At 45.4% G+C, this 23,857-nt stretch overlaps 1 protein-coding gene across 1 annotated transcript in view; it reads right to left on the bottom strand.

Annotated features, from left to right (window-relative positions):
• BRWD3 (bromodomain and WD repeat domain containing 3) overlaps nt 1-23,637 on the bottom strand; it is a 48,510-nt gene extending 24,873 nt beyond the window's left edge. The window contains exons 1-12 of the mRNA XM_032196156.1: nt 23,508-23,637; nt 23,345-23,403; nt 23,149-23,178; nt 22,861-22,920; nt 15,506-15,656; nt 13,483-13,581; nt 7,400-7,560; nt 7,013-7,234; nt 5,601-5,701; nt 4,880-4,950; nt 3,457-3,557; nt 1,573-1,613 (exon numbers count right to left, since the gene is read on the bottom strand). Coding sequence (XP_032052047.1) covers nt 1,573-1,613; nt 3,457-3,557; nt 4,880-4,950; nt 5,601-5,701; nt 7,013-7,234; nt 7,400-7,560; nt 13,483-13,581; nt 15,506-15,656; nt 22,861-22,920; nt 23,149-23,178; nt 23,345-23,403; nt 23,508-23,544 — 1,133 coding nt within the window. The 5' untranslated portion in view covers nt 23,545-23,637. The remainder of the gene's footprint in view (nt 1-1,572; nt 1,614-3,456; nt 3,558-4,879; nt 4,951-5,600; nt 5,702-7,012; nt 7,235-7,399; nt 7,561-13,482; nt 13,582-15,505; nt 15,657-22,860; nt 22,921-23,148; nt 23,179-23,344; nt 23,404-23,507) is intronic.
• Nucleotides 23,638-23,857: the final 220 nt, after the last annotated feature.

The following is a 23,857-nucleotide window of genomic DNA, read 5'->3' as shown; positions in this document are numbered from 1 at the left end:
AGTTTATATCCCACAACATTAATTACATTTGGTTACAGCTAGCAGATGGCCTTGGAATGACTTCAATGTCGTAATTCATACAAGCTGCACATTCCCTTTTTAATGACATCAGCAAATCCCTTGAGCAGTTCATAGTGGCAGCAAAGAAGGAGAAATTACATGCCAGGAGTCTAGCATAAATTATAATACATTAACTTATGGAAGTTTTCACTAAGGGTGAAGACAGAGAAGGGAAACATCCAAGTTGAATAAAAGAGGGTAGCCCTGTCTGTGAAGCTGAACACAAGTATTACACAGGTATTTTCATTTTTTTTTAAATCCTTCTTGTTAAAAAAATAAACAAACATCTGGCAGACGCATTTAACTACATCATAATGCTTTGGCCATTGACGCCTAGAAGTCATTTTTGTTGAGAATTTTTTTTAAAAAGCTTCTCAAGTAATATGCTTTCACTGGATAGCCAGCACCTTTATGAATATATTCCACTCATGTGTAGAATCGCATGTAAAAACGATGCAAGCCTATACAATTTTATCTTAATAAATGGTTGTTCCATCTTTTCAGTTTTACTGAATTTTTCATCATGATGAAAAAGTTCTAAAATGCCTGCAAGAAGTTTTCCAGGTTTACTTTGTTTCTATTTCTTTATAATAAGATAAAAAGGAGGTTATAACTTTTTCATTAAAAGAATCACGATAGCATAAAAGAATAATTTTCAGTGCCTACATGACTGAATACCCTCATTGAGACTAGTGTTCTCAACATCATCTGGAAGGAACTGTTAGTACAATTATACCAGTACATTCCCATATAATTTTCCATGACAAGGATCTCTGAGTACAGGTGCAGTTGCACTGGCAAAGGTACAGTTTTGCTTGGATGGCTCCTGCACGCACACATCCCTTCAGCCTTCTGCCAAGCAAAATAAGGAAAATGAGCAAAAGCTGGCATAAAAACATTTACATTAGGATGTTGATCACTAATCAAAGCTTGTCAAACTGCACTCCAGCACAGCTGTGCTGCAGAAGCTTGACACGCACACATGCCTACGGGCACCTTTCAGCACGAGCATCCTGACTTTGCACAGCTTTAAAAAACAAAAGCTCTGGAGGCAGGAATGGTCCATTCCATAAATTTTACGACTGCAGGATTACTATATTCACCTAAACTAACTGATCTGTGTATATGCAACAGTTCTAACTTTCACTCACAACTCTATTTATTTTATATTTGTACTTCAGAAGTAACCTATTCTCTACTTAACATGGCTAGCTGTAAGAAGACACTCTTACAGAAAAAAAGATGCAAAATATGGTTTCCAATTTGCTCAGTTAAAAAAAAAAAAAAGCAAAGCAAAAGTACAGTCAGAGAGGGCTTTTGTTCCTACAGCAGAACTCAGCAAGACTAAGTTTGTAGATATAGCACACATCTTCCAATATGTTTTAAATAATTCATCTAAGATTAATCACAGCCTGTTTGCAGTCTTCCTGTTGCACCAAGTTTTCTCTGAAAAGTGATTTTGACAATTAAATACCGTACTTCTCACGGAAAAATGCCAGGACAGCCACTCACCTGTCGCCATTGTTACAGAACTGGACTGCAACTACTTTGTCCTAAACAAGGGGGGAAAAATATCAGTAAGTGCTCTGTAAGATGGAACACTCATCCAAAAAGACGTTCATGATGAGCTTCTATTTAGCAATTTACATCTTTTATACATCTCCTATAACATACGGTCTTACAAATTCAAGAGCAGAAAAGTCACATTTCAAGTTAAAATTTCCCCAAGCAGGCATATCGTGTTAGATGTTGGAACAGACAACTTCAGAGAGGCAACGAATTCACGTCACTCCAGAAGCAGCTCAGAGATGCAAATGATTTCTGACTCAGCCTCCCTGACACTGTTCAGGAGGAGGAAGCTGCAGCAGCTCTGTTCTTGCCTGAGCAGTCTTCCTGCACAGTGCCACGGGACCACACAAAACCCGGGGTAAGCTCTGCCTGGGAACGCTGCACCTTTTTTACACTCCCCTGTTAACAGGGATAAGAATACTTCCAGAGCTCCCAAAGCCTTGTAGGCACAGCTCTCGAAATGATGGAGAAAGAACTAAACCAAATAAATGATCCCAGAAGGTTTGCAATTTTTAGACATAACATTAAAGCACTTCAAAACACGTTGCCCAAAAAATAAAAAGCAAATTTTGGCTTTATTTGACCTTTTTTTAACTGTTGAGAAACAAATACTGAGCTTTAGACGTGGATTTGCCTTTTTATTTTGCTAAATACTTGTGTTGGCTACACGCACTTGCTATTCTGTACTCCCACTGATGTTTCCAGCTGCTGATAGCCAAGCGTCCAGCTCAGGATTTTTTCAGGGGCAGGCTGACAGCAGTCTGCACTACCGAGTAGACTTTCAAAAATTAAAGGAATTTCAGTTCATTCCAAAGCTGAACTGCTGAATATGGAAAATAAGTTCTTTTTGCAAGCAAAACATTTGCTAGATTTCCTGACTTGAAGCTCTAGCAGAGACTCATGGCTCCCACTGAAGTTCAGTGAATCAGTTTAGGTCTCAGCCCTAATCCATAAAATATTGTTAAAGTGGACAGCTGGGCTATTAAGGTTCAAATATAAATGCTCCAAACTCCTCATCAGTGAGAGCCTTATCAGTGTTGCTATAAGCTGCCCTTTCTGATATATTGTTAACCACGCACATAATAAATAACACTATTATCACCTGCTGTCAGTAACAAATAAGAAATGAAGAAAGGCTTGACACTATGTTAGTGGCTCTTCTTTATCAGCTTTCAATAAAATTGAGACATTCAATGGTTTTAATAGAAACCATCAAGACTCAGAACTCTGAAGCTAAAGGACATTACAAAGATATTTAATATATTTTTCAATTTTAATGAGAATCCTTCTGTGTTGCCTCAGAAAGAATGCTCTCAAGTCTTCTTCACTTTCTAAATGGAATTACTGCCATGACCCAAAGTTTGACTGTACACTCTAAAACCAGAATTGATTTTTGTGTGTGTTTTGTTTGTTTTTTTTTTTGTTTTTTTTTTTTTGTTACACAGATTTACGTCACAACTATAATTAAATAATCAAGAGTCAATGTAATTGGAAAAATAACATCTTGCATGAAAACTGCTTTAATCCCCCCATTCCCTCGTAGACTTTCTTCCAGAATACAGGAAAACACCGAGTCCCTCAGTTTCCTGGAAGAATATAGGTTTTCCTGAGAGAATAATACACATAAAATGTTTTGCACGCATCTCCTGCCTCAGAGGAATTTAAAAATAAGTATAAATCTCAAGGTACTAAAAAACTGCAGTGTTGAGAGCCAACCAAACTCTAGGGACATAAAAAAATACAAGTTGAATAGGGCATACAAAACCTAGGTCCCTGAAATAAGGTAAAGCAGGGGGGAAAAGAAGTGCTTTCTGGTTCGTCTCTTACCGTGTGAGATTCTAACTCGGCCATTTTCTCTGGAGATTCCGAGCCCAAATAATAAATTCTTATCACGTGGTCAGTACTACCTGTTGCAATGAACATGCCACCTAAGAAAGACAATGTTTTCTGTGAGAAAAAAAGCCAACCGAGTAACAACTAATTTTTATTACTGCTTTATTGTCAAAGACACATACTGTGGTTTTAAACTGAAAGTTTCAGTGTAATAAAAACAGATGTCCTGAAAAAAGAAGTTAACTTTGACAACTTCTGCTTTAATCTGTACTTTCTAAGACCATATCAACTTTAACATAACAATGAAGCATACAACATTTTCAGCTTTATCACAAAGGTTTACAAATGCTAGTTACAGCATTTCCCCAACAAACTATTCTGCTTTCCCTTAGAAAGTACCACAGTGCTCTCAGTCAGCCTACGTAGGAAAACAGAAGGGGAATAATTTAATATCCTCACTGGTCAATACCAAACAAAATATGTAAACATATCGATTTGAAGTGTATGAGAAATTATTGCTGAATCGGGAGCTTTTTATTCTGTTTTGTATTCTTTTTTTTGTGCAATATTGTAATAGGTAGTTTATGGCATTGAAGTAGTTTCAGCTATTTAGGATCCATGGTTTTAAGAAAGGAACATCGAAAAGGGTCACAGGGCTCTAGAATAGCACTTGATTTCAGATAACGAAAATTAATGAGAAATTACATGATTTTGCTTGCAACAAACCACTGTTGTTGAGAATTCAGTGCTGCAACAAAGGATGCCAGTCAAGTTGGTATTTCCAAACACATACAATGGACCACAGGGACCTGGTCACTTACAGATCATTCAGTAGATGATTTTATACTTCATTGTTCAGCACGAAGTACTAAGCAGATTAGTGAATAGCTGCTCACTAACCCAGTCTCACTGCTGTGCTCCCAGCCTGGTACAGGCCCTATTGTTCTGCTACGAAGCAGCATGTGCAGCCTGGGTAGCCGGAGCAAAAGACAGAAGACAAAAGTGTCCCAAGAGAAATACTGGGAAGTACTGAAGGCCAAAGAAGTCTCTAATTAAGGAGAACTGATTCTCCTACCGTACAGCCAAATCTGGGATTGGCTAAAGTGTAATCTCTGAACAGAGGCCACCTGTCTGGCAGATTATAAGAACTTTCCATTGCAGAACTTTACAGGCTGAAAGCTGTCTGCCTCTGAGGTGGTTGAGCCACGTTAGCTCGGAAGGAAAGAAGGAAGGAACGAGAGGGCAGCTTGAGGCAGACAGCATGGAAAGTTTCCAACAATCACAATTTGGCAGTGCTGTGATTAACTGAAAAAAAGGTTTGATACCACTTGCATTTAAAAGTAGTAAAAAGAAGCCCTGCCACCAAAGGAATTACAGTTCACAGAATACTTTCAGCTACCTACTAATGCATACATACCTGAACTGAAAGAGGAACAAGAGATCTGAACACCAGGCCTGGACCTCTCTGCAAATTTTACAGGGCGATCCCTACATGCAACAAGACAACATTTTTATTTTTCATTGCTTTAGTCCTTCACTGCAACTTAACAGGTAAGGTCCGCATGTCCATCATAAAACCCTTTATTTCAGAATTCATACCTAATTTTGCTACAGCTTATTTTTCCTTTGTTTAGTAAGAAAACCATCATTTTCTAAATTAAAAAAAATAATTTATTTATCATGATACTCACCAACTTAAATCTATTTAAAACAGAACCTGACAATCCTTTAATACCATTTACTTCCTATTAAGTGTGGGTTTGATGACATCCATAGATGCGTGTTCGTTGGATTAAAAACAAGGAAATAACTTTGCTTGTACATTTTAGGCAAGGACTTGGTCCTAAACATGAAAGCATTAAGTTCTTCCACAGCACTGCCTACCAACGCACAACAACCCCAAATAATAGCTTCCCCTCCGGATCGTAATGCCACAGGCTCTGCAACACACACAAGAAAGCGCTCTGCAGTCACACCACAGTGGTCCAGCAGCAAGTCTGTGGCAGAACATATCCCCAAGAAACTTGTTCATTGAGAAGAAACAGTCCCTGAATTATCCCAGCATTCCTCTCCGCTCTAAAATTCGGAATAAACTTGTCTTTCTTTTAAAATAATTATAATTATCTGAACAGGCTTACTTAAACTTCATGGTGTTAGCATGCCACTGCCAGAAACAGATTGTTCCGTCAGCACCAGTAGAAGTGAGGTATCGTGTTGTGCCTTTTCTTGCTGGAGAGAACTAAAAATAAAGTTTTAAGTTCAATCAGATAATTTTATTCTCCCCTTACATGCTACAATCTTGCAAACGGACATTGACAAGAATTTTTTTTCATTAGCACCTTCGCTTTCTCCCCAGGAGTACAGAGAGCTGTATTAGGAACAACCACAGAATCTGAACTTGCACAAAAACAATGACAAGGAAATGGAAAATACCCACTTTTTGGCTAGCAAGTCTGTTTTTACCACACAAAACTTAAACTGGAGACATGAAACAAGCTTAGACACTCTGAATGGGGCAAGAAGATGAGAGAATACCTGTTTAATCCTCTATCTGCCTGGTATTTGATAAAGGAATCACTCATTGTTTCCTCAAAAAGCCATAAATAATAATTACTATTTTCTAAATAACCAGAGTTTTCCAAAAACCTTGTGAGGGATGTATGTATATGTAAACATTTTTTTAATTTAAGTAAATACATAAAACACAAATCCAAATTATAAAATATCTCCAAAAAATCACCTTAAAGTAAGCAACTTGCAACAGAGTTAAAAATCAGAGAAAAGTGAAAAGTACAGGCAAGAGGGGGAGAAATGAGATCCCCAGAACTACTGGCGTGTAGGAGAAGATTATGATGAATCAAAGGCAGCAAAGTTCCAGCAGAAAGGTATTCTGAGCTAAATGTCCTCACTCAATCCCTCCTTGATGTGCATAACCTGCCAAATTGCAGGGAATGTCTATTTTTATCCTGGAATTTTCCTTTGTTGGAGGTTTCTGTCTAGCCAATTTATTTTTTTGTTTTTAAAGTAAATAAACTGCCAATTACCAGCCATTACTGACTGTCATCTCTACAGAACTGGGTGCAGGAAGTTCAGTCATTTTTTTGCAGCTCCACTGTTGTTTACTGGCACAACTGAAACCGCAAGGGCACAAGTGGAGGTTATCTACAAACCCTCACCTGTGCTGTGGCTGCTGGATGCTACACCAGTGAGCACAGCCCCTTGAGGTACAGGCTAAAATAATGAGCAAACAAGTAATGTGGAATAAGGATTTTTTGCTGACAGTAATTCCTCTGAAACGCAAATACTCTCCAGGAATGCTGGAATGTTGGTTCAGTTGCTGCGTCAGGACTGCCACCACAGATTTCTCTCTGCCTCAGCTAGTTCATCTGATGCTCTCAATTGAGAGCAAATCTTGATTTGCCCGCAAGCTGGGGCAAATCTACGCTGCCAAACACAGACAAAAAGAGAAGTTTTATCCCCGGTTCATAATCCACATTCATTAGTACCATTTTAATTTAACAGTTTATGAAAATAAAACACTATTCCTTACCTGTATGGAAGTAATGGAAGCTGAATGGCCCTGCAGCACTGCGACCGGGGCACAGGTTCGAAGACACCAAACTCTGACAATTTTATCACAACTGCCTGCAGCGAGCAGCGTGTTTTCGTAGTTAACAGCCATGTCAGAAATTTCAGCCGAGTGTCCTCGCAACGTTGAGAGCAGGCGCCCATCGTCTGTAGCCCAGATTTTGACCAAGCAATCATCTGACCCCTAAAGCCACAAAAATTTCCAAAGATTAGATAAAATAATATACACGTTGTGTGCCCATAACGTCACAAAATTTTGATTCCCTTCAGTTTCTGGAGGCTGTATCTGCATCTCAAGCAGTAATTAAGAGGCTGTTGAGGGACTCAAAAGTAACATTTTTAAACTTACTGTAAAAATCCTTCTCCCACTGCGATCAAAGGCTATGCAGTAAACAGATGATAGATGCCCCAAAATCCTCTTGTGCATCTTCATCTGTTGGTAGGTGGATGTTGGGAACAAGTGGCTGAAGCGTCCACAGCCAGTTAATTGCCTGGCAGAAATTATATTTACTGGAAGGGAAAAACAAAACAAAAAGAAAGCTAAGACATGGATTTTGTCCAGAACTCAAAGTAAACAAGTGTTACGTTAATATAACATTTGGTAACAACTTCTGTAAATCTGAACCTCTGCCACCTTATCACAAAAGCATGCACGGTCTTCCAAAAAGTGAGCCCACTCCTGAAGGATGCTTTCAATGCCTACCACAACACACACTACATCTGCTGTATTAAAAAATATTAAATCAAAATAAAGTGGTTGAATGACCAGAAGTCATTCCAAGCATTCAAAACACGAGCAGATAACAGAAATACTTATTCCCTGTGGCTTTGGAAAACTTGGTATTAGTAATATGTAATTTCCTTATAATTTTTGGATGACAACAATTAAAGGTTATTCTAAATGCCTTTTCTTTTTTCTTGTAATGAAAATATTTTTCATAGTAATGGATCCCAGATCATATGTAAGGGTCAATGGTCTTCTACAGGCTCCCTACAAAACCTCTCATTATTAGCAGCAGCAGCAATACCATTTCATTTTAATCACAACGTAATTTAAGAATAAGAAATATGCAGCATCAATGGAAAAAGCTGAAGAGTAGCAGGCACAAGAAAAAACTACAGCAAATTCCATCCTATTGCTATACCTAGGAGTCTTTACAAAAACAGCCTGAAATCTAAATGAACAAAACCATCAGGTAAAAACCAGCACTGTTCGCAGGTTCCCTGGTGATAACTATGAGTCTTTCCACTAGACAAGGAGAGGAGAAAATAAATATGTAAATAAAATAAATAAATATGTAAATAAAAAACTCTGCTGGGACACACCACTGAATGCAGCTCATCGTAGCTGCAGAACACAGGAAGATCCTGATTCTAATCTTTGATCTGACGCGTAGTTTGAGATCGCTTTTGGCGCTTGATTGTACCTATCCTAATTCATACCACTTCCACTTTTGATTTCAAAGTTTTACGAGTTTTTTTTTTCCCTCCCAATGGTACTTAAAGATCTCATGCTGCTACATTGGTGGTTTTGTTGAGTACTTGCGATAGGAGGCTCCCTGAAGAAGCCCCTTATCTTGCCTCCTGCACATTGCACTAGGCAGGGCTTCCCAGGAAGCACACGAAGCTCTCACGCCTTTCAACCCTTTAGTTTAACAGCACAGTGCCTTTGGTTTAGTAGCAGCGTGAACAACTTCACCCATTTTCTTAATTGTATCATCATATCATTGCCTGCCCATAAAAAAAAAAATAAATAAAATATGGAAGATGTTAGAAAAAATCACCACGTCAAGAAGCCCAATTTCAAAGGGTTATTCACTGGTAACACACTGCTGCACACTTGTAAGACTGAAGCATTGACACACAAGCAGACAGAGAAATAGGGAAGAAAAGCAAATTGATCCAGATTTACAGGAAGTGTTTTTGTTTCTCACTTTTATGCTCTGGAATTTGGCCCATTTTTAACCCCTCAACGTAACTAAAATGTCACTATTAGAAAAAAAAAGTTGCATGGAAGATGTACAGGTTTGCAAAAATCATCAGGCTGCCGCTGTGACCTTATCCTCAGTCAATATTTGTTTTTCATGTAAAAATACATAATCAGCAGTACTACAGAGGCAAAATGCACTAAATTAATTTACTATCTACCTACTGTTCAGCCTATATCTCATACTGTACAGGAACTGTTAAATGGAAACTGCCTCCCCTAGCAGAACAGAAATGAAATCCTTAACTTTTTTCCCCATCTCTTGCAGGAGGATCCAGAGATCCCGTAGTGATAAATGCTGTGCAAAGGTACCTTCAGGACTGCCTATGTGTTATCTTTATACATTGCTTAAGTATGCCAGCTTAAAACCTAACTTTTAAAAAGCATTACATCTCTTTCCCCCTCAGTGGGTAGCAAGCGCAGAGAGGTAGCCACTTGGCAAGCTGGTAATTCTGCTGTGCTTTGCAGGGCTTAAATCATGTAAATACAGAGTAAGAGAGTACCTGCCTTTGGACAACTTCACGTGGCTTTGAAGATTTTTAATCACACAAAAAATCGTGTGAATCAAAACGGCACACTTGCATTTCAAAGTATTCCCAGTAATCACAACACCTTGTGTGTACAACGCTCCCAGGTGATCCTGCTGGAAATTTACCCCTGCCCATTTTAGGTTTTCCTCCATGGGATTTCCAACAAGGTCTAACAACAGCCTGGCACCTAACTCACAAAGCCTTTCACTTGGTGCTCAGCACCCGTGTTTTCCAGTTGATTCCTCGATTTGCAGGCAGTTCAGCCTCAGAGCACGTAAAAGCCACTTCACTTCTGTGTGCATCCATTTCCCCATTTCTCAGTCCCCAGTGGATAACTAAAAAATACAAACACTGTTCATGAAATGCTTCAATTGACTGTTTTGCAGAAATACAGACTTCTGGTTGTGCTGTAAGGGCTGTCATCTTTAGCAAAGCAAGAGCACCTTGGAACAAAAGTAGGAAGTATTCAATGCATCTGATCCTCCCTGTGAAAACGCTTCGGGTAGCAGCAACGTGTAGCACACACAAAGCTCCGACTGAGAGCTTTTCCTTCCTACACGGGGTGAATCATCACTGCCTTCAAAGGAACTGCAAGTAACGCTGCCTTCCCCACCAAATAAAAAACAAAACCCTATAAAATACAGAAATCCAGCTTCCAGGTCTCACCATTTTGGTAGGAGATTAACGGGCATAATATCTAAACAGGGAATTGCATGTACACGATGAAAAGCCCTGTAAAGTTTCCTTTTTAATACAATTACAGTACTGTACTCAAAGCTTAAAACCATTTAAAAAGATACTACTGAATCCCACACAGAATTAGCCAAATAGCCTTAAAATCTTTTAGCAACCTATCTAATTAGCTGCTGTACTTCGGGCCATACTGGGTGTAACAGCTGCCAAGTCTACCCCCTTCCCCTCACTACTTACTAAGAAAACCTTTCAAAACTGTATGGATGTTATTTGACATTCAAAGTCTTGTTTTTAAGAAATTAAGCAAATTTTTTTCCAGGCCTGCTTCTCAGGGGAAGTCCTGCAAGGGGCTGGAGGGGAAGGCAGCCCGCTGGCTCGGGCAGGAGCTGGCTTTTTCTGCCGCAGCATTTGGTGTACGCCACCTGGCCCTGCAGCAGCATGGCCAGCTCCCACCCTGGGGACAGGCTGGGGAAAGCCCTGACTTACAGCAGCAGCATCGCAGGAGGTGTAGGAGAGGCAAATTCAGCATAAATCAGTGATTCTTTAATTGCAATCCATGCTAGGAGAGGTAACAACGCAAATGTAAAAACCCTTACAGGAACGCTGGCATAGGGCGGATAAAACAAAACCCACAACATCACTGCCATGGAAAAAATAAATACAGAAAACAAACATCACAAGTTTCAAAGTTAAGTCACAACTATAGAAAAAACGAAAACACGTCAGTGTGGACAAAGTCACCTAACCGCAGCTGCTTTAATCCCTCCTCTCTCCATAAACCCTTGACTCGCTCCATTTTTTCAAGCCAAAATCGAAACCAGAATATTGGTACAAACATTAGGTTCGGAAATTTCCCCCCCAGTATTAAGGGTGACGATTCCACATCGCTATATTTTGCCTTTTGGAACAAGCACCACAACCTCACAACACGGCCACCACGTTTCATGCTGCCAGGGCTCGCTGAGAAGTCGCTGCCACCCACGTCCGTCTCCGTACAGCCCAATTTCTTGGGCACGGCCATCATGCAACGAAGTTTCTGGGCCAGAATTTTGGGGGTGCTGCTTTCACTGCATACAGCTATACGCGTGTGAACATGCTCATACACGGGTTAAAATACTTCTGGTAATCAGCTACAGAGGGCAACCATCCTTCTTTCTGATCTGCTTTGTGTAGCTTGCAAAAAAAGCCTCTGACAAACCCCACGCAGTACTCAAACCCAGGTTTATCATCCAGGAATAATCACATTTCTGAGCTTCTCTGTGACCAATCTTTTCGTTTTCTGACTGGAAGAGACAACGCGAGTCCCAAACACAGCGCTACAGCAAAACCTGCAAAGAAACAGCCTGCAAGGCCAGCCTCGCTGCGTTCACCGTGCTGCCCTGTCAGCAGCAGAAAGCTACACCAAGGAGGACTGTATTCTTCTAGAAACCAGTGTTTACAAAAATGAATTTCAGGCTATGACAGAAAGATTTCCAACCAACACTTTTGTGTTTCTTAATAGCAATTCGTGGAAAAACATCAAAACCAACAAGACATTCTGGTTGTGAAGTCACCAAACAGCCACCAGCCAAGCAGCACAGACCTTTGTCATGACAGCATGCCAATGCTGACGTCCAGCCCGTCACTGCTGATCATCAATAACAAAGCATATTCCAAAAACACATGGTCTGGTTCTCCCCTTATGATGGGGTTGATGCAGGAGTACTTACAAAAATACAACTTCTACAGAAATTGAGTTTGTGCAGTAAATCTAAATCCAGCTGATTAGCAACCCACCAACCCAACTGCTAATTGTACAGTAACTTCAGAACCAGCCTAAAAGGATAAAAATAGAGGTATGCACAGAAGTAACCTTACTAATATATGGAAATAGTTATTTATTTTTTAATTTCCACAACATAACCCAAATTGTTTCACAGTGCAGGAAAAATACTAATGTAATAGTTAAATATGAACCAGGTCTAGGCAAATACCCATTTCTCTTTCGACCACAAGATCCATAATAACTTTTCTACCCTGTCACTGCTGCCAAAACACCACAGACCCTATGCAAATTGCGCTATCAATTTCATCCATAAGCAGCCTCTACATTGTCCCTTTCGTGTCAGACAAAGGTTAATTTTTAGTAATGAGAGGCAGGGAGAAAGTGCAGAAGCACAGAGGAACAGACGTGGCAGAAGCAGAGACTCATTCTGATCCCTGAGTCTCCAAAGGAGGAACTGCTGATGGAAATCTCCTTAAAAAGAGAAATTATTTCCAGAGATAAAATAAGAATTGTAACCAGAAGGAAAACTACACAAGGTACTTTCAATATTCTGCTTTTTAAGTTAAATTAATAGTGATAGTTGGATGCAGTTCAGTAGAAAGACTTCCCTTTAGAGATTTCCATTTAACAGATAAGAGAAACCTACGTGAACGGATCCCCTAACACACCAGGAGAAGCCTATACATCTGCACAAACACTCAGATGGCAAACACAGATAAAACACCCTAAGAAGAAAACAAATCATGACAGACAGCACTTATATTTATGCCTGCAAGAATCAAATTTCTTTGCTATAAAAGTGGTTAATGAAAGTTTAGACTGTGCAAGAAAAATACTTTCCAGTTTAAGCAAAGTAGAGCTCTCTGATGATGTATAAGCCGAATGCCTAACACACATCTGAGTTTTATACAAGTTCTTTAGCGGGGTGGACAACTGAAGCTGAAGCAGTACAAATGTTGGTTTGGTGATTATTTCCTTTTTGGAGAGGGATGTTGCAAGCAGTCTGTTTTCTGTCACAACTGAACTGAACTGAATTCTTGAGACAAAAAAGTTCTGTGGGAGCCAGGCGCTTTGTTCTGGCTGAGGTTCCCGAATAAGATTGCCTCCACGCCTGTAACCGTGCCTGTTCAATCCCGTAGGCATACACACATGTTATGTAGGCATATCATAAAGATTCGAGCTTATTTCCCCTCCAAAGAGGAAGGTGACACACAAAGCTTTTGAACATGACCACAACATTTTAACATGTGTGCATACGTTACAGAAGAATCAAGCCAGAATAGTGCAAAAAAGGGTTATTCTATTGTGAAAACCCTTTTTTAGAGCAATTCATGGTGACATATCAAAAAAGCCATTAAGGAAAACCCCTATTCGCGTTTCAGACGGTAACTTTAAGTTGGAATATTAATAAAACTACAGAGAAGGAAAAAACACCTTGTTTGCGTGTCAAGACTCACCCACGTTTGGTGGTTTCCCATAATTTACAGGTAGTTCGGGAGGCCGGCCTCTGTGGAGAGCTGCAAATGCAGATCCTTTCCATAGCGTGTGTCTGAAGTCTGCACAGGCAAAATTAACAGCAGGTAAGTGAAACGAACAGCCCAGCTGGGCCCAACTGCCCAATTTTCCCTAGAATCAACAGCATCAAGCACCATTCCCAGCGTCTTTTGGGTCACGTCCCAGCCTCCAAGTTCAACCATTCTCTTGGAAGAATAAGATTGATCTTTTTAAATAGTTTGTCAGGAATTTAACAGTGAGAGGAAGCAATATGACTGAAAGTGTCTTCAGCTTGGTTTTGCTTCACTTTGGTAAGAGTCTGATATGCTGGAAGGAAAGAGAATGCAAGAAGTAGGTGCACTTGGTATGAAGCTGAGCTCTGATGTGTTTTTAGTCCTTCTGGAATCCCAATACATGCAGGATCTCTCTTTATGAGCTGTACATTTGAGAATAAACACGCATATACATGTGTTTTCTCCTGGAAAAGGGGAGAAGGGATTTTTTTTTTCCAATACATCTGTTTCTTTGCAGTCGGTGGCAATATGCCCTACTTTCAGAGTTTTCTCTGCACCCCAGCACCCCCCAAAAACCCTGTTTTTAAAATGAAGACTGTTTTCTTTAAAGGCTCTCCAGCTATCTGCTGCCAACTGGCCTTAGAGAGCCTTCTTTCTAGAACAATAGTGATTTTTCTGAGACTGTTCAGAGTGCCTCAGAAATTAGACCTGGACTTCTTCCATTTCTGGCCATCTGGAAGGAGAGAAACGAGCTTCCACAGCGAGTAAGGACTGAAACAGAAGGATAGTGCCACAGATTGGTGGCTCTGCGCATCACCATTTAGATCTGTGACTGTGATGCCTGCAAGTTTACATGACTCAGAGAGCCCTGAGAGCACCTTCCGATTACAGCCCAAAACGTACCACGGAGTGTTACAATGATGCACCTTAACAGCACCACTTACTTCCTAAAATTGATCAAAATAACTAACTGCTAATGGGAAATGGGAGCTTCATACCGAAGCAGAACTGGGGGTAAAAAAAAATCCACGTGTGTCAATTGACTCGGACTGGAAGGTCCTGCTCTCCATCCCTGCCCTGCTCCCAGGACGTTGCTCCTGCTGCCTCTCGTCACCTCCGGCACTCTGATCCTTCCAGGAGCTAATTTAATTCACTACAATAGCAGTAATAAATTTTGCAACAGTTTAGCTCTCTGAATCAGCAGTCACAGGATCAGATAAGTTCTGGCTCCTACAGGGGAGAAGTGGCAGGGGCAGGTAGCGAGGAGGGACGGGAGGAACCGCTCCTTTCAGTAGCAGATGGCTCTCAGATCCACTCAGTTCTAACACAAAAGTCTGCTTTCAGGATCATTATCTCAAGCAGAGCGGTTTTTCAAAAGGCCTGGCCTGGTGTTCTATTCACGAAGGGAACAGGGGATTTTGGTCAAATTAACTTTAAGCAAGGACAAGCAGGAATTATCACCAGAGAACACTCTAAACGCTGCCCCAAATGCTACCCTACCCTTCAACCTGACGGACCCATGCATGGCCAGGGAGCCAAATAATGGAACTTCTCAGCGTGAAAAACAGCCCAGCAAAACATAAATTCTGCTGGCTTCTTTCAGACACACACGTGCTCGGGCGTACGAAGAAAACGGCTATTTCAGATGGATCGAATCTCTAATCCAGCTCATCATTTACACAATCCTTGGCCCAAGGTGCTAGGGAGGGTGGGGAGGGGAAGCAAGTAGCAAGATCAGGCAGCAACAGCCGAGAGCTGCTTCGGGTGGCGTTGCCAGCCCAGAGCAGGTATGTGCAACAGGACCAGCACCCGCTGTGTTTTAGCAGGACTGCAACAGGAAAGCAGGAGCTGACAGGCAAATGAGATAAACCACGGCGCATGCAAACAAGCACAGATCGCGCAGTAAGAATTGAAACAAAAGGGGGTTACTCATCAAAACCCAACGCAGCCACGCGTGCAAGGGGAATCTTACCTTTTGCTGCCCGTAACAGAGACTGCCGCCCAACGCCTAGCAAGGTCTGCACACCTAGGACACTCTGGGGGATCTCCTTGTCTAAGAGCGGTCCCAGCCTCTCGCAGATGCGAAGAAGATAATCCGGAGGGATGTGTGCATTGACAGCCACCTAAACAACACAGAAATTTGTTTTATTCTTGCTTCTGCCGGTATTTTTCTCCCGGCTCATACTCGAATATTCAAGTTAGTTGTTGAAATCAAGTCTAGCATGAAAGTGGTGAAAAAAAACCTCCGAATGAATTATACCTAAGATGTCTTTCAAAGTGCCAGAGAGTGCTGAAAGAGTCAGACTAGAAAATCAAGGCAGTAACAGTCAGTCATAATTTAGGACAACCTTCAATTCCAAACAGAAAATCCCCAAAACTCAGCGTTCTCAGGGCAGTACTCTGATCAAACAAAGGATTGCCTGGGGACTTTTTCTGAAGTCTGTTTTGCCCTTTAACTCCTTCTTTTCACATGCCTTACGTCTTGCTCAGCTGAGACGCCCTTGCCCCAGTCACATCACTGTAAGCAGCACCCGTAGCACAGCCTAAACACCCTAAACGGGATCCTTACAGCAACTCCCAGCCCCCAGTTTTAGCAGGCAGGAATAGGTACCTCTAACACCCACACGTGTCAGCTTCCACTTTGTCATCCTGAGAAAAACATTCTTCCTTTTCCCCCGTAGACAAAGGCTGCTTTCTCCAGAGAGACAATAGTTTTTCCTGCCAGTCTGTTCGAACAGCAAACAAACTGTGCCTCGTTAACCAGAACGCCCTGCATCTGCCCGATTTCTGCTACATTTACTAGCTGGCAGCAAAAACTCAGCGTCAGAGCCCATTTAGCTCCTTCAAGGCAGGACACAGAGCCATGGCCATCTCCTTCACGAGGACCAACAGGAACAAAAAAAGTAGCCGTGAGTGGAGACTGATAAAAAAGTTTCATTTGAGCTATATAATTGCTGTATCTATCGCAGCATTACAAAGAACATGACGATACTAACACTGATTTCTGTTTTCCCAAGCCACAAGCCCCTGCCAGGTAATACTAAATAGTACCTGACAGGGCCAGAGCTGTGTTTATTGTACAGAAAAAGCAGACGCGTGGCCATGAGCGCCCCTCTCTCCTACAGGACCACTTTGGATGCATCCAGGCGCACGCCGGTGCTGGTGACAGGCTGTCAGTTCCCTCCTGGCACGGCACGGCCAGCTTCTGTCCAGCTGCAGTGTCCCCCAGCCTGATTAAATCCTCAAAAAAATCTCTCTCAGCACCGGCTGCGGCACTCAGCTAGTGCAGAGCAAGGTGCTCCGGCTCCCCAGCTCAGAGAGCGCTCACCCGACAGAAGGAGAAGGATTTCTGCCAGGTTCAGGAAAGCTTCCAGATTCACACGGGGCAGAGCTGGTGGAAAGGAAGGAAGAGGACCACTGCTTTGAACCGCACAGCACCCGCAGCCTGGCCCAGCCATCCTGGTCACCTGCATCCCCTGGGGAACGCCAGCCCCCGGCGCACCAGGGGAACAGCAGGCAGCAGGAAGGAGGAAAAGGAAACTGCTTCGCTCAGGGGTGCTGCCAAAACGCTGCTCGCTGAGCCATGGCATCAGGCAGACGATTGCTGCAGGTCGTTGGGAAATCCCTCGCTCCAATTGGGCAGCAGCAGTGGTGCTACGGAGCCCAGCGCGGTGAGTCAGCTGCGTTACGATGCAGTCACAGCAGCACCGAGAAGACTTTAACCAAAAAAGCCAAGCCTTTCCTAATGGCACACACAAGGTGTCATTTAACTAAACCAAAGCGAACTCCTCCAGTCCGAATGGAAACTCGTAGAGCCTCTGGGTCGCTGCCTGGTAAAGGGCTGCACGTCAATAACAATCCACGTGGGAGCTGAGCTGCTCCAAAGCCCCAGGCTCTGCTGGAAAGGGAAGAATCGTACCTCTGCAGGAGAAATAAACCTGAGGGCTGCACTAACACGGTCCCATTCCAGGAATTTCCACGCAGTGAAACGGTGAGTTGAGAAGAAAGGCCATACGTGATGCAATGGTTGGCAAAATGAGATGAAAGGATTCGCTGGACTTCTGTATTTGTCCATCCCTCTTAGCCATTGCTCAAATGCTAGAAATATCTTAATGACAAAAAAAAAAAAACCACACACACACACACAAAAAACTTTGTTATCCTGTGCTAGCCTCCCTTCGCTATGTAAGGGGAGGATCTGAAACAAAGGCAGTCCTGAAGAGAAAATCTGAAATTTGCCAGCTTCAGGGTACAAAACGCTGCTTCACGTCGCTGATAATCAGTAAGGTGTTTCTCAGTCAACAACTGCCCGTTCTAGCAATTCTTCAAGCTCACAAGATAAGAAGAAAAATGGTAAGCAATCCAGAAGCAGTGAAAACTTGCATTTTGTTTTTAGGGTAGAAAGAAACCACCACTAATATGCCATTTCAGAAAGCCCACAGAATTCTCTCGGTGTGCTGGATGGAAACACCTCCCTGTTTGCCCAGGAACACGCAGGTTTTGAAGCATCACCACTGTTTAGTGCCTAGCGAGAGGCGCTGAACTAAACTTGGCAGCAAACACCCTGCTTGGGGCCGGGGCACGGCTCTCCTCACACAAAAGCACGAGTTGTTCAACAGGCAGCCCTGCCCAGCCCCGTGCACCTACTCTGAAGCGGGAAGGCACTTCACACACGGAGATTTCTGCATTCAGGCAGTTCATCACGGCGAGCACGGCCACATCTGCAGGCCTGCCAGCGCTCAGAGGTCGAAGATGGATGCTCCAGGCTCGCCGAGCATGTGGCAGTCGTCTGCGGCTGCCTGGTGCTGATTTGTCTGGGCGACCCAGGCGCTAAGCAGCTCAGGCTCCCAGACATCTGGCTGCTCGCTGCCCAGACCAGGAGAGTTGGCAAATCCAGCGTGGAGCCAGAGTTCAAGCAGCACGAGGGAGCTGCTGAAGCAGCGAGATTTCAGCGCTCGGTTTTACTACGTTGGAAACTTCTCTGAGCAACTTCTCACAGGGCGCACATCGCCCAGACCGAGCGCCTATCAACGTGACCATGGGCCTTATTAACGAGCCCTGCTCACCAGACGTGCCACCCGCCAGCAGGACCATACCTGGCTGAAGAAGAAAGGCCGTAGGGCTCTTCTCCCCATCACTCACGTGTTTGCACGGGGCAGAGAAGCCCCAGGAGGCAGCCCCTGACCTGTAGGTTCCCACCGCTGTTGCTACCAAGCAGCTACACAGGCAGGCAGCACGAGAAGTCCGTTCTCCCGGAGATTTTTTTTCCATAGTAACTTCCAAATAAAATGCTTCAACTGCAGCCCCGAGCCAAACCAGCAATTCTGTTTGCAGGTTCCCAAAAGAACTTGAAACAAATATTCCCCCTTCACCTCTGCATGAGGTAGCCCTAAGCAGGTCTTAAGAATCTTTCCAAAACACAAAGCTGCAAACGTATGAGCGAGAAAAATGAAGTTTCCCAGATCAGACTCTTGTTAAAAGGACAGAAAAAAGCAAAGCTTAACATCAGTTACAGCCACACCTTGTAGCCCAAACCCCATGAGGCAAAATATAATACCGGTAAGGACATTATCACCTCCCCGTATGTATTAGCAAGTATCTCCAGAATATTAAAAACTGGTTTAGAAAAAAAATAGAAAATGAGAAAAAAAAAGAGGGAAACAAACAAGTAATACAAGTCAAAAAACGTGTTAAATAAAGAGCTTTTAAAATAACTTGGAAGAGCTGAGCAGGCTAAGTGAGAGCCAGTTCCGAAGACTGGGATAAATTGTAAAGAAAACCACGTTTTGTTGCCTTATTTTGGGAGAGATGGGTTAAAATGTCAGAGCACAGGAACGCCACAGCACCATGGGAGCAACTGCACAGGACGTAGATCTTACAGATCTAAAGGCTTTCAAGAATCGGGTAAAGTGGATATGCCCTTGTGGAAGCAGAATGCAAATAGGATGCTGCAGTGCCAAGCAGCAGCAAATAAGGCACGGTGAGGTTAAAGTCACGGCAGGGTTGGGGGCAAGTCATGGCCCTAAATCTGTCTGCGCTCCTGCTGTTGGCACCACTACAACGTCATCTCAAAGGCTGCTAAGAAAAGGGTCTGCACTGGCCAGCTGAGACAGGCAGGAGGCTTGTTTGTTGCAGGGATCAACAAACCAAATCCCCTGGTATTAGCCTTGACAGTTTCTCCTCCCGGGAACATTTCAATAAACAGGAAACAAACAAACAAAACGACAACTCTTTGCCATTACTACTGGTAGGAAGATGCCCGTGTTCCCAGGGGCTGGCACCAGGAAGCCCCACGAAACATTGCTGCCAAGCTGGAATTCCATCTGATGGAACTGCACCCGATGCAGAAGCTGTTTGGATGTAAAACCTGATGGAAGTAACACTGAGAGCAACGCGGACCTGCACAAGCTCCTGCACACCAGGGCCTCAGTGGGCAGGCAATTCCACAGCAGATCTCTACCCTTCATACAACCATCTGACACTTCTCCCGTTTGCCAAAACACCAATCAGTTCGGAACCAATTGACAAACGTACCCAAAAGCAGCAGAGGAGACCAAGAGGACCGAGGCAGCTGAGTGAGCAGGAAATTACTCAAGACCTCAAATATGGAATCTCAGCAAAAGGAAGCTCCGACACCGGGCTTGCACAAGATGTCAACAATATGCAAATACACGCAAATTTAAAAAGCCATTAGCCACTCAGCTTCCCTGGAGAGGGTGGCTGGGAGCCACCACACCACCAGATGACATTTTCCTGAGGTGACAAAACTGTAACATCTCTCTGCTGCTAATGCTGGGATTGGCAATATCTATAAATAACAGCACCTCGGCCTCACAGCTCGCTTTAAATCAATGCAGACGGACGAGGCAGAACCTCGAAGCCAAATCCCATAAGCTGTTCCACGCCAGCCTCTCACGGATGCAAATTCCCCGCTCAGATACGCTGTCCAACAACAGCTGATTTTCTGCGTGCCCTGAAACCAGGCCTATCTTCAGCACGGAGAACAAAACGGGCTTGGACAGAACAGACGGTCCTGCGAGAAGTTCTTGAAAGCCAGACGAGGGTCAGTCGTTTTTATCGGGAATAAACAAAGATAATTTCGACCAGCAGTCCAGGGGAGACTGTTGTGATAATCTAAGGCAGCTCAGCTCGACTTGTCTGCCCAGCAGCTGGCTACACATTAAACTGCTGTGGTTAATTTAAAATGGAAGTACTAATTGCGTGCAAGTCTGACATACCTAAGACCTTCCTAATGAGGGCGAGGACCCTCCCCTTTACGAGCTCGTTTCGTGTCCCACGACCACCAGCAGCCAGCAACAAAGTGAAAAGTGCTTGGAGCACGCAGACCTTTGGAGTACACCTGGGCGCTTACCTCGACAGGCAGCCACATGTTGCACATAAAAGCACTCCGAGGTGGAAATAAACAGAAAGACAAAGGGAACCCAAACACACAACCAGCTCAGGTTCTCTGCAGGCTTTTGCTCACTGGACACAACTCTTATTAATGTATCTTAGTGTTTTTCTGGCTTGCAGTACCTGACATTTAAAGTAAGAGAGCAAGTTCAAATAAAAAAGAAAAAAAAATCTCAACAGGGAGATTTCAGTTCTTTACTAAAAGCTTGAGGGATGGGGGAGTAAACATTTCCTAGACAAAAGCCGCCTGGTAGGCGATTTGGTTGTTACATCTTTATCATTTCCAAAAGCCCTGAGAGCAGCACCAACATCCTCAACAACAGGACTACCAGCATATTCCCCCAGAAATACCAACGCCAGCCTCAACAGCCGAACTGAGAACGGAAAACAAAGTTGAAACATCAGCAATTAGAATAATAAATTCTCTGTCAGATTCGCAGGAGCAGGATATAAGGCAAACAAACGAGAAATCTGACTTCTCTGGGTTTGTAAACTCCCATGCAATTATCTCGGGCCCGCCTGCCCAGCGCAGTTGCAACACTCGGCAAAGACTGGAACTGAATTTGTTTGCCTGCTTCTAAGCAGTCAAACAGGAGAAATGGGTAGAAAAAAAAGCTTCATCCCCAAACGCTAGCGTCAGTAATTACATTTTTTTGTTCACGAGGTGAGCGAGATCATTAAAACGAAGCTCAGAGTTATTCATTCTCCACAGCCCAGGCCTTGTCCTACACATTACATCCATCCACCTGGCTAGCACTGAAGCCAAGCAGCTTAGGTTCATTCATATACCATCAAATGCATTCAAAGGGCCAAAAACCAAACACATCAAACCCAAAGGAAAGGGAGGACAAGCCTTTCCTTCAACATCCTTGTCAGTGAAAGGTTCGGTCTGAGGATCCATAAGGAAGCTCAGCTCAGCTCACCCCACCTAGCATCTGCCAGCAAGGATTCCTGTAACGGTCCCATTCCTCGCTGTAAGTCTTGTTAACAGCTAAACCAAACTAGAAGAGAGGCCATCAGAAAGGATCGCTGTCGATTAGCTTCAGACAGAAGAAAAACCAAGCTCTGATAGCGCTGCACACCACGAAGCAGCTCCCCATCAATTCCAAGCCTCCCCTCACGCCTCCGTTTCCCATCTGGGACATTTTACCGAGATGTGCGTGGCCGCAGCACTGACCCCCACCACACCAGGGGAGCTCTGAGGGCTTCCCTACCACACCCCAGGGGCCGAGAGGAGCAAACCCAGGCGGCACCACAACCGCTGAGGCCAAGCCGAGCCCGAAGGCTGACCTCCCACCTCCCGCTGCCGGGCACGGCTCCGCCGGGCTTTTTCCTCACGTTTTCCACACAGGGCCCGGCACAGGCCGCGACCACGGGCTTGGTACCGGCGGCTGTGGCCGTGCCGGGTCCCTCAGTGCCCTCAGGGCCCGGCTGAAAGCGGCGCCCCCCCCCCCCCCCAAGGGGCTCCCCCGGCCCCCCTCAGGCTCGGCCCCGCCGCCGCCGGCCCGGCCTCACCTCCACCCCCCCCCACCCCTCCCTCAACCAGTTCCTCCGCCGCCCCGCAGCCAATCAGCCGCCTCGTTACATCGCCGCCCGCCCCGCTCCGGCTTGTAAGGCGCGGCGCCATTCGCCGGGCAGGGCTCCGGTACGTGCCCTCAGATAACCCCGCCCGGCCCCACAATGGGCACCCCCATTACCCCCCCGGTGCCCCCATTACCCCCCCGTTACCCCCCCATTACACCCTCACACACCCGTCCTGGCCCCGATCCGAGCCACGGCCCCGTGGGGCGCAGAGCAGCGTGGGGGGGTCCCGGGCTGAGGACATGGGGGGGGGGGGGGGGGCACGGAGCCGGTACCGGAGGGTTTTGGGTTTTTTTGGGGGTATGGGGGGGGGTTTATGGGGTGTGGGCTCACCAGGTCCTCGAAGCTCCGCCGGTGCTCCTTGCCCTGCCAGTCCAGGCGCCGGGGGATCAGCTGCGGGGAGGGACGGGGGCGGCGGTCAGACCCCTCCCTGGGGATGTTGGGGGGGGGAGGGGCAGCTCCGAGCCCCCCCATACGGCTCGGGGCAGCTCCCCAAAAAGGCTCAGCCCGGCTCTCCCGGCCGTGCTTCGCCCCCCACACCCCATCCCATCCCATCCCATCCCATCCTGGGCACCGGGGCTGTGCCGTGCCGGGACAGCTCAGCCCCCGGCTGCCCCTTACCTGGTGCTCCTCCAGCTCCTCCACCAGCACCTGCGGGGACAGGGCAGCGGCACACAAAGGGCGTGAGGCCGGACACCCGCAGCACCCCGGCTCTCCCCCCCTACCTCCCTCCCCACCTCCCCACGGCCCTCCCGCTGCCCTCCTGCCCCGTCCCGTCCCGTCCCGTCCCGTCCCCGCCCGGCCCGGCCGCGCTCACCTGGGCGGATTTCTTGCAGGGCCCGGACTGCAGGAACCTGGCGATCAGGTAGTAGAGCTCTGAGAGAAGGAGGAACAAGGAGGGAGAAAGGGACGCGGTTACAAAGCAACCGTGCAGCCACCGAGCCCCCCCAATCACCCCCCAAGCCTCCAGCGCTACCCACCGGCTTCCAGCTGCGTCGGGGCGGCCGCTGCCGCCATCCTCCGACGGAGGAGGAGGAGGCCCGGGGGTGGGGGGAGAGAAGGGGCAGCGGCGGGTGTCTCCCCGAGGTGTCGCCGCTCCTCCTACAGCGGCCGAGCCCCTACGGCCGAGCCCCGGTGCGCGGCCGAGCCGCTCGCCCCGCCGCGGCTCCCCGCCGGCTTCATGGCAGCGCCGCCGGCCCCGCCGCGATCCCCGGCCCGCAGCGCGCAGCGGCCCGCAGGGCGCCCCGCCCGCCGCACGGGGGCGCTGCCGGGAGCCTCCCGCAGCCGGGGAGCGCCCAGGCGGAAGAAGCGGGCAGGGGAGGACCGGGCA

Source organism: Aythya fuligula, chromosome 13 (assembly GCF_009819795.1).
Source record: "Aythya fuligula isolate bAytFul2 chromosome 13, bAytFul2.pri, whole genome shotgun sequence".
Lineage (NCBI taxonomy): Eukaryota > Metazoa > Chordata > Aves > Anseriformes > Anatidae > Aythya > Aythya fuligula.
Note: the sequence above shows the minus strand (reverse complement) of the source record. Positions and strands in the feature narration are given on the sequence as shown.